General features: G+C 55.7%; 1 protein-coding gene across 3 annotated transcripts; it reads right to left on the bottom strand.

Moving 5' to 3' along the window:
- Positions 1-353: 353 nt before the first annotated feature.
- PQBP1 (polyglutamine binding protein 1) lies at positions 354-9,612 on the bottom strand. Of its 3 annotated transcripts, XR_005451589.1 has the most exons (8): positions 7,622-7,762; positions 6,423-6,502; positions 2,632-2,743; positions 2,138-2,330; positions 1,938-2,047; positions 1,190-1,639; positions 783-843; positions 504-651 (listed from the first exon to the last, which is right to left on the bottom strand). XR_005451589.1 is itself a non-coding variant. In XM_038748057.1 (7 exons), exons 2-7 carry the CDS (start codon positions 6,487-6,489, stop codon positions 495-497), a joined length of 957 nt encoding a protein of 318 aa, XP_038603985.1. In that variant the 5' UTR covers positions 6,490-6,502; positions 9,559-9,612; the 3' UTR covers positions 354-494. The 3 variants fall into 3 exon arrangements, 2 of the variants coding, with proteins under 2 accessions (XP_038603985.1, XP_038603984.1); XM_038748057.1 differs by lacking the exons at positions 2,138-2,330; positions 7,622-7,762 and adding an exon at positions 9,559-9,612 and having other exon boundaries at positions 354-651; XM_038748056.1 differs by lacking the exon at positions 2,138-2,330 and having other exon boundaries at positions 354-651; positions 7,622-7,748.
- Positions 9,613-10,333: the final 721 nt, after the last annotated feature.

Raw genomic sequence — 10,333 nt, 5'->3', positions numbered from 1 at the left:
TACCGCTACCTGGGAGGAAGCCAAAGTCAGCTGCCCCCTCCTACTTGCCCTCGGCAGCTCCACACGGGGAACGACCGCTGGCCGGAGCTGGCCTCAGCTCCCGGCCTCCCCACGAGCCGTGCAACTTCTTTCCCAGTCAGGTTTTACCCCCTCCTCTCCCTGTTCTCCCAGCCTTCAGCTCTCAGCCCAGAGCCGGAGGCTACGTTGTGGGGCCGGGCAGGGCCGGATCAGCAGGCTGGGCTACTGTGGTCTTGAGGCCAGAGGCCATCCCTTTGTACACCCCAAGGCGTTCAGGGAGAAGAGGACCCTCGCTTTCCCAGCTGCTTTCCCAGCTCAACCACCCTCTCGATAAGCGAAACCTTTTATTACAAATCCAGAGGGGGTAGAGGCCGGCCCGGCCCTGGGAGGGCAAATCCTCTCTCCCCTCCCACTTCGGCCCCGGAAGAGGCACCGGGTGGCGGGAGGGAAGGCGAGGCAGAGGGAAGAGTGGGTTCTCAGTCCTGCTGCTTGGCCCGGGAGGCCTCGGCGTTGGCCCGCAGCACGGCCCCGGGGCTCGGGTAGGGCCGTTGCTGGAACAGGGGCCCCGCCGCTGTGGTGTCGGCTCCCGTCTTGGCTTCGTTCCTTTTGGGCAGCCCTGTGGACCACGTGCCCCTAGGCGGGAAAAGACAGGACAGTCAAGGCCGAGGCGAGGAGGACGGGTGGGGGACTGCGCTGTGCTTAGTACAGTGCTCTGCACATAGTAAGCGCTCCATAAATATGATTGAATGAATGAATGCACTCACCGGGGGGCGTCTGAATAGGCACTGGGGTCCATGGGGTCTAATTCTTCATCCTTGCGACTGGCTGTAGGAGGGGAGAGACCGTGAGACCACCACACCTGGGTCCCTCGCCGCGGGGTCCCCAGGGGAGGGGGATGTGAAGTGAGTCCGTTGTTGGGTAGGGACCGTCTCTATATGTTGCTAACTTGTCCTTCCCGAGCGCTTAGTCCAGTGCTCTGCACACAGTCAGCGCTCAATAAATACGATTGATTGAATGAATGAAGGGCGGAGGAGTTTCCCGGAGACAAATCCCGCCCCCAGGTCGTTCTCCGCTCAAGGCCACACGGATGGAGAGACGTGTTTCCCGCCCGTACCGGAATTCCCAAAGGGAACCCCCTCCCCGGCCTCAGCCCCTGCACCCCAGCCCCTACCTTTCTTGCTCTTGGAGTAGGGAGCCAGCTCCTCCCGCCTGTGGTACCGCCGCTCCTTTACGTCATCCCGATCCGGTTTCTCGTAGCCCCGGTCCCGCTCGGATTTGTCGTAACCGCGGTCCCGGTCGGACTTGTCGTAACCGCGGTCCCGGTCGGACTTGTCGTAGCCGCCGCGGTCCCGGTCGGACTTGTCGTAGCCGCCGCGGTCCCGCTCGGGCTTGTCGTAGCCGCCGCGGTCCCGCTCGGGCTTGTCGTAGCCGCCGCGGTCCCGCTCGGGCTTGTCGTAGCCGCCGCGGTCCCGCTCGGGTTTGTCGTAGCCGCCGCGGTCCCGCTCGGGCTTGTCGTAGCCGCCGCGGTCCCGCTCCCGCTCCGGCTTCTCGAACCCTCGATCGGGCTTCTCGAAGACCCGTTCCGGCTTCTCGAAGGCCCGTTCCGGCTTCTCCTCGTTGTCTGAGGAGAGGCGGCGGGGGAAGGCGTGAGTGAAAACGGGCAGGCGGTCGTCTCTCTGTCGACGATCTGCAGCTCCCGCGCTGCAAATCCTCTCTCCAAGTGACAGGAGGAGACCGACCAACAGCCAAAGAGCAGCTGCACCCGCTTTGGGGCCGGGGGGGGTGACGTGTTCGAGGGCCTTCTCCCGCCTCGGACATCGGGGTGCCTGGCGGCCCTACCGTTCCTTGCGGGGAGGAAAGCTCAGAAAAGGGCCCGGGACCTTCCCCCCTCCTCCCCAAGCTACCCAGCTGGACCTTACCTAGGGCGCTTTTGAGCTTCTTGGCCGCTTTGGTGACGATGGAGTTGGGGTCGTGGGGCGACAGCCAGGACACCAGGTCTGTCTCCACGTTCCAGTAGTAAGGGAGGCCGCTGGGGGAAGGCCGGCGGGGGGGGATGAGCCAACAGGAGACAACGGCCCCCCAAGCCCCCGCCCTCCGCCCGCCCTCCTGGCCCTGCCACCTGAGCCTCTCTTCCTTCAGTCAGGCACTTCGGCTCTGGCGGCGGAAGACAGAGACTTCCCCAGGCCCCGGCCCCGCCGACTTTCCGAGCTGGGTTCGTTCTCTGCCTCCCAGCCCTGGGTCCCCCGCTCGGCTGGGCTCCAACAATTCCCACCGGAGCCAGGGCTGGGGGAAATGAGGAAAAGGCAGAATGCCTGGAGGGAAAACCAAGAAGCCCTGCCTGCAAATTCTAACCACCAGACCTCACTCCCTTCCACTTCCACAAATTGGATCTGGCGGTCCAGCCTCCGGACTCTCTGCTCCCCTCCTTCCCGGGGACCCCAAAGCGACCCACGAGTGATCCCAGCTCAGGCCGACGCCTTCCATTTTGGCTCCGCTCCCCACCCGCCCTCCCATTTCCTCCCTCATCCCTCCCCGTCCCCTCCGTCGCCCCCCCCCCCCCACCGTGGTCCCCCCCGCCCTCTTCCCCGCTCACCCCGTTTCACCCCCGCTCACCAGACGGGATCGAACACCTTGTACCAGTGGGGCGGGAGACCCTCCAGCCGGGTGGCTTCGTAGTCCACGTGGTCGTCGTCGTGGTCCTCCGCGATGATCTCCTCTTCGGGTTCTATGGAATCAGAGAGACCATCCCAGCTCAGTCCGCGTGCCAAGCCACGGTCCGGAGCAATTCTAACAGACGCCCTTCTTCCCCGCCGGCCGCCCCAAGCTTCTTCACAGACAATTTTGACCTCATCTTTTCCTCTGCGGTGACGTTCTTCTCCCACCTCAACTTTCCAGCCAAGAGCGCTCACCCCCCTCCCTCTCTACTGTGCCCCCCAATCCTTGCCTCTCCCCTCATCCCTCTCATCATCGGCCTCTCCCTCTTCTCTGGCTCTCTTTTCATCACCTTCCGCCAGGATTCTCCGGTATTTTTTTTAATGGTACGAGTTAAGCGCTTACCACGTGCTGCGCGTTGCACTGCCAAGCTGAGCTAGAGAACAGGACAATCAGGTTGGACAGGCTCTCTGTCCCCCATGGGACTCAGGAGTATGATTTAATTCCCATTTTACAGGTGAGGGAACCGAGGAGCCGGAGTTAAGTGACTCGCCCAAGGCCACACGTCAGGCAAGTGGCAGAGCCGGGGGTTCTCTGAGTCCCAGGCCCGTGCTCTTTCCACGAGGCCGTGCTGTTTCGCTGGCAATCCTGTGTTCAAAAGCCAGCGTTCGATTCACCGCATCGTCTTGATTCGCGGAAGCCCTGGTATGTCTTCTCCCGCTTCTTTCCCCTTCTCTTCTTCACCCACTCCTCCTCTTCTTCCTCGCCATCAGCAGCCCCAAGGGCTCTGCCTCTTGCTCCCCATCTTCCTCATCGGTTACGTCGCCGAGGAACTCTCATTATTCCCCGCTGTTTCAGCTTCTAGTTGTACGTCGCTGATCGCGGCTCTTTCTCCCCACCAAGAGCATCTCTCCCTTAAGCCAATCCTCACTTTTCACAAGCGCCCCGGCCTCCCCGCTTATTATTATTCTGGTTTTGGTCAAGCGCTTACTAGGTGTCAGGCACTGACCTAAGCGCTGGGGTAGCTATAAGTTCATCAGTTTGGACCCAATCTCTGTCCCACACGGGGCTCACGGTCTAAGCAGGAAGGGGAACAGGCATGGAATCCTTATTGCACTTCCCAAGCGCTTCGTACAGTGCTCTGCACGCAGTAAGCGCTCAATAAATACGACCGAAGGAGTGAATTATACAGCTGAGGAAACGGAGACACGGAGAGGTTAAATGGCTTGCCCAAGGTCACGCAGTAAGGAATCGGCAGAGCCGGGATTAGACTCTCACTCCCCGGCCCGTGTTCCTTCCACCGTGATTCAGGGGAGAGAGCACAGGCTTTGGAGTCAGGGGTCATGGGTTCAAATCCCGGCTCTGCCAATTGTCAGCTGTGTGGCTTTGGGCAGGTCCCTTCACTTCTCGGGGCCTCAGTGACCTCATCTGGAAAATGGGGTTGAAGACTGTGAGCCCCCCGTGGGACAACTTGATCACCTTGTAACCTCCCCAGCGCTTTAGGACAGTGCTTTGCACATAGTAAGCGCTTAATAAATGCCATTATTATTATTGTTATTATTAGTTCAAGCTGCTTCTCTCTCTGAGCAGATATTCTGTCAACACTTCTCACTGAATTGGGAAAAAAACAGGCCTCCCTTTCCTCATCTTTTCTTCCACAGATCTTCCCTTCCCCACCCTCTCCTCCACTGATGTGCAGCACTGCCACCCTCCACGTCCCTAGGCTGAAAAATTGGGGGATAATATTTAATACCGTCTTATATTTAGCCCCTTAATTTTGCTGCTTCTTGGTTACATTCCTTCCTCTCTGTCCCTTTCTTCCTCCCTGCCAAAGCTACTGTCCAGGCTCTGTAGCTGGACTTTTGTGATTAAAAGCTGCAGGGCCCGCTGGATAGAGTATGGGCTTGGAAGTCAGAAGGTCCTGGGTTCTAATTTGGCTCTGCCACTTGTCTAGTGTGTGACCTTGGGCAAGTCACTTTATTTTTCTGTAACTCAGTTACCTCATCTGTAAAATGGGGATTAAGACTGTGAGCCAATGGGGGACGGAGACTGTATCCAACCTGATTATCTTGTATCTACCTCAGCGCTTAGAATAATAATAATGATGGCATTTATTAAGCGGTTACTATGTGCAAAGCACTGTTCTAAGCGCCAGGGAGGTTATAAGGTGATCAGGTTGTCCCACGGGGGGCTCACAATCTGAATCCCCATTTTACAGATGAGGTCACTGAGGTCCAGAGAAGTTAAGTGGCTTGCCCAGTCACACAGCTGACAGTTGGCAGGGCCGGGATTTGAACCCATGACCTCTGACTCCAAAGCCCGGGCTCCTTCCACTGAGCCACGCCGCTTGGCACATAGTAAGCGCTTAAGAAATACCATCATTATTACTATTAGCTCTTTACGAGGCCCAAGTCTCTTTCCTCTCCGATTTCCCCTGTCCATTTCCAGCAAACTCATCTGCTTAGCTTCCAACGGAGCAAAACGGGGCTGCGGAAAAAGCCCAATTTTATTGACCCTTTCATTCTGCAATACCCAGAAAGCCTGTGTTGGGTTAAGTTTCCAGTTATTTGGGGAAACTCCAAAAAAAGAGGACTACGGGTATACTGTCAAGTCTTGAGACAATCACCCAGGGTGCCGAAGGAAGGGTCAGTCATTTTGGTGGAAAATTCTGGCAAAAGTTGAAACGACGGGGCGTGGCAGAGATAAGCCGGAAAACCGAGAAGTGGCCCGGCCTAGGGGAAAGAGCATGGGCCTGACAGTCTGAGGACCTGAGTTCTAGTCCCGGCTGGGCCACTTGACAGCTGTGTGATCTGGGGCACGCCATTTAACTTCTCCGGGCCTCAGTTAACTCATCTGTAAAGTGGGGATTCAACGTCTTTCCTCCCTCCCATTTAGACTGGGAGCTCCATGTGGGACAGGGACTGTGTCTGACTGGATTGTATCCACCCAAGCACTGTAGTAAGTGCTTAACCAATACCTCTAGTCATATTATCATCATCAAGAAGCAGCATGGCTCAGTGGAAAGGGCACGGGTTCGGGAGTCAGAGATCAGGGGTTCTAATCCCAGCTCTGCCACTTGTCAGCTGTGGGACTTTGGGCAAGTCACTTCACTTCTCTGGGCCTCAGTTCCCTCATCTGTAAAATGGGGATGAAGACTGTGAGCCCCTCGTGGGACAACCTGATTACCTTGTACCTACCCCAGCACTTAGAACAGCGCTTTGCACATAGTAAGCGCTTAACAAATACCAACATTATTATTATTCTCTGTGCCTCAGTTCCCTCATCTGGAAAATGGGGATTAAGACTGTGAGCCCCATGTGGGACAACCTGATTACCTTGTTCCCCCCCCCCCAGTGCTTAGAACAGTGCTTTGCACATACTAAGCGCTTAACAAATGCCATGATTATTATTATTATTATCAGCAATCAACAGCAGCATCCAGACCAGGCTGACCTGTAGCAGTCCTAGAGACGTTTTGTTCAAAGGCTTGTTTTGAACAAAGACCTCAAGTGCCTATAAAGCAAAGGAGCAGAGGCCTGAAAAGGGCAACTTCTAGCTCCAGAGGCCCAGCTACCACCCAAAAGCCCATCTTCCTTCAGGCCCAACGGCGGTAGCGGCATCTTCTGCCACGCTGTACATGAGGACTCCACGTCTCCCGCCCTCGAGCTGTGTCCGGGGCTGAGCGGAAATCCCGTATTCCCCTCCCCAAGGTGACCCCTCTCTCCCTCCATCCCTCCGGGGCCGGGACTTACCGGGCTCCATGTGCTTAAGGATCCCCCGCTTCGCCAGACGGGACTGTAGTGCTACTGGGAGCGGCATGTTGAGGCCGGTACTGCACAGATGAAGGGGCGGTCGGTCGGACAGATGGCCAGACGGAAAGAGGGAAAGAGACCGGGGAGCTTGAGATGGGACCCAGGTTCCCACATGCCTCCCATCTGCTCAAATCCACCCTCTCTGCCCAACTCAGCTCTCTTTTACTCCCATCCCCGCACCTGTCCGAGGACACCACCAAGACCCTCCCCCGGATCACGGTCCCAGTTCACATCTTCCGTCACGAGATCCCACCACAGAACACTGCCGGCAGAAATCCAGGCAGTAGGTCCGCCTCAGATTTATCCTCTCTTACTATAATTCTGCCCTCGCCTTGGCATGGCTACGTGATTCTCCTCCCTTATCGACTCCCAAGTTCACTGCTCGCCCCAGCTATTCCGGGCTTTTCAATTCTCAGTGACCCCCATCTCTCCTCTCTCACCCTTGACGACTGTGCCAACTACTCTTTCGACACAACTGAAACCATCAGGCGTGAACTACCCCACCCCCCCAAGTTTCTCCCTCACCAACTCTCTCATTCTTCCCAACCGTCTCTCCAGAGGCGATCTTCTGACTGCTTTGGAAATCCAAACCCTCTACCTGCATCTCCGACTTCATCCTTTCATACCTTATCGCCGCTGTTCCTTTCCTGGCCATCTTTTTCAACTGCCCACTCTATGAAGTCTCCTTCCCCTCTGCTTTCAAACATGCCTGTGTGTCCCCTCTCAACCCTACTGCATCGTCCCATCTCCCGCCTACCATCCCCATCCAAACTCCTCTAGCAGGTTGTTTATACCCGTGGCCTCCACTTCCTCCCCTCCAACACATTCCTTGATCCTCTACAATCTGGTTCTGCCCACTCCACCGAAACTGCTCTCTCCAAAGTCAACCTTTCCCTCGTTAACTCTAACAGATTCTATTCTGCCCTAACCCTCCTTCACCTCTCAGCAGCCTTCAACCCTGTGGATGATTCCCCTCTCCTGGAAACTCTGGCTAACCTTGGTTTTTCTGACACAGCCCTCTCATGGTACTCCTCCTACCGCTCTGGCTGCTCCTTCTAGGTCTCTTTCACCGGTCCTTCCTCTGCCTTCCCACTTAAGGCTCAATTCCGAGTCCCATTCCGCTCTCCGATTACACTCACTTCCTTGAAGAACTCATTTGCCCCCGTGGCTTCGGCTGTCACCTCTATGCAAATAATTCACAAGTCAAACTCGGCAGCTCCAATCATCCCTGCATTCCCGAATCTCTTCCTGCCTTTGAGACATCTCTGCATGGATGGATGTTGAGCTAGAGCTCAACACGTCCAAACCCAAACTCCTCATCTTCCCAAATCCTCTCACCCTCTTAATTTCTCCATCACCGCTGACCCAGCAGTCGCACCCTCCTCCCTGTCTCTCAAGCCTGCGATTTTGGCATTATCTAACTTTCAACCCCCATATTGAGTCTGCCATCAAATCCTGTCGGTTCTTTCTTCACAAAATCGCCAGAACCGGTCCCCTTCCCCTCCATCCGACTGCCATTGCGCTGGCCCGCGAGCATTTGTCACACTCCGACTCGACTTCTGCATCAGATCTTCTTGCCTCAAGTCTCTCCCCACTCCAGTCCATCCTTCACTCTGCTGCCCTCCCATTTTTCTTAACTTCCCCCTTCTACACTGTGAGTCCGTTTTTGGGTAGGGACTGTCTCTATGTAATAATAATAATAATAATAATAATAATAATGATGATGATGTTAATGGTATTTAAGCGCTTACTATGTGCCAGGCACTGTTCTAAACACTGGGGTAGATAACAAGGTAATCAGGTGGTCCCACGTGGGGCTCACAGTCTTCATCCCCTTTTTTCCAGAGGAGGGAACTGAGGCCCAGAGAAGTGAAGTGACTTGCCCCAAGTCACCCAGCTGACAAGTGGCAGAGCCGGGATTAGAACCCACGACCTCTGACTCCCAAGCCCGGGCTCTTTCCACCGAGCCACGCTGTTTCTGATTGAATTCATTCATTCCATCATATTTATTGAGCGCTTCCTGTGTGCACAGCACTGTCCTAAGCGCTTAGGAAGGACAAGTCGGCAACAGATAGAGACGGTCCCTACCCAACAACAGGAAATGAACGTTTCCCTACTGAGAGCTCACCTCCTCCAGGAGGCCTTCCCAGACTGAGCCCCCTTTTTCCTCTCTTCCTCCCCATCCCCCCCGCCACAGCACTTGTATTTATGTTTGTACAGATTTACTACTCTGTTTATTTTACTTGTACATACTTACTATTCTATTTATTTTGTCAATGATGTGCATCTAGCTTTACTTCTACTTATTCTGATGACTTGACACCTGACCACATGTTTTGTTTTGTTCTCTGTCTCCCCCTTCTAGACCGTGAGCCCGCTGTTGGGTAGGGACCGTCTCTAGATGTTGCCAACTTGGACTTCCCAAGCGCTTAGTCCAGTGCTCTGCACACAGTAAGCGCTCAATCAATACGATTGAATGAATGAATGGATCTAGCCTTATTTCTATTTATTTTGATGACTTGACACCCGTCCACGTGTTTTATTTTGTTGCCTGTCTCTCCCTTCTAGACTGTGAGCTTGTTGTTGGGTAGGGACCGTCACTAGATGTTGCCGACTTGGACTTCCCAAGCGTTTAATACAGTGCTCTGCACAGTCAGCGCTCCATCATTCATTCACTCATTGAGTCGTATTTATTGAGCGCTTACTGTGTGCAGAGCACTGGACTAAGCGCTTGGGAAGTCCAAGTTGGCAACATCTAGAGACGGTCCCTACCCAACAGCGGGCTCACGGTCTAGAAGCGGGAGACAGACAAGAAAATAAAACATATTAACAAAATAAAATAAATAGAATAGTAAATATGTACAAGTAAAATAGAGTAATAAATATGTACAAGCATATATACATATGTATATACATATGTATGGAGAAGCAGCGTGGCTCAGTGGAAAGAGCCCGGGCTTTGGAGTCAGAGGTCATGGGATCAAATCCTGTCTCTGCCAATTGTCAGCTTTGTGGCTTTGGGCAAGTCACTTCACTTCTTTGGGCAAGCGCCGGGGAAATTGGACGGCGGCCTTACCTCAGACGGCTCCCCGGATCCCGGCGGGCCTCAGACTGACCAACAACGGACCTTTTCCTACCACTTCCGGCTGGCGACCGGAAGTCACGTCACCACCTGGCGCCGCAAGCGTGACGTGTTCTCGTCGCGCCCTACCCGCTGAAGGCCACGCTCCCTGTCCCCATGGTTACGGTTGCCCCGCGCTCCTGTCTAGTCCAATGAGCGGTGAGCGCACGCTTTCCCCCATCACGTGACGGGGTCGTCCTGCGCGCGTGCGCCGGCCCTACTCGCTGTATGCCACGCCCTCCTGCCTACTCCAATGAGCGTGGAGCGTCCTCTTTCCCCCATCACGTGACGGGGTCGTCCTGCGCGCGTGCGCCGGCCCTACTCGCTGTAGGCCACGCCTTCCTGTGTAGTCCAATGAGCGGGGAGCGCCCGCTTTTCCCCCGTCACGTGACGGGGTCGTCCGGCGCGCGTACACCGCCCTTACTCGCTGAAGGCCACGCCCCTCTCCCCCTTGTTACTGTTGCCCCGCGCTCCTGTCTGGTCCAATGAGCGGGGAGAGCCCGCTTTCCCCCATCACGTGACAGGGTCGTTCTGCGCGCGTGCGGCGGCCCTACTCGCTGTCGGCCACGCCCTCCTGCCTACTCCAATGAGCAGGGAGCGTCCTCTTTCCCCGTCACGTGACGGGGCCGTCCTGCAAGGGTGCCCCGCCCTTACTCGCTGAAGGCCACTTCCCTTTCCCCCTGGTTACGGTTGCCCCGCGCAACTGTGTAGTCCAATGAGCGGGGAGCGT

Source organism: Tachyglossus aculeatus, chromosome 6, assembly GCF_015852505.1.
Source record: "Tachyglossus aculeatus isolate mTacAcu1 chromosome 6, mTacAcu1.pri, whole genome shotgun sequence".
Lineage (NCBI taxonomy): Eukaryota > Metazoa > Chordata > Mammalia > Monotremata > Tachyglossidae > Tachyglossus > Tachyglossus aculeatus.
The sequence above is the reverse complement of the archived record's forward strand: the minus strand, read 5'-3'. Positions and strand labels throughout refer to the sequence as shown.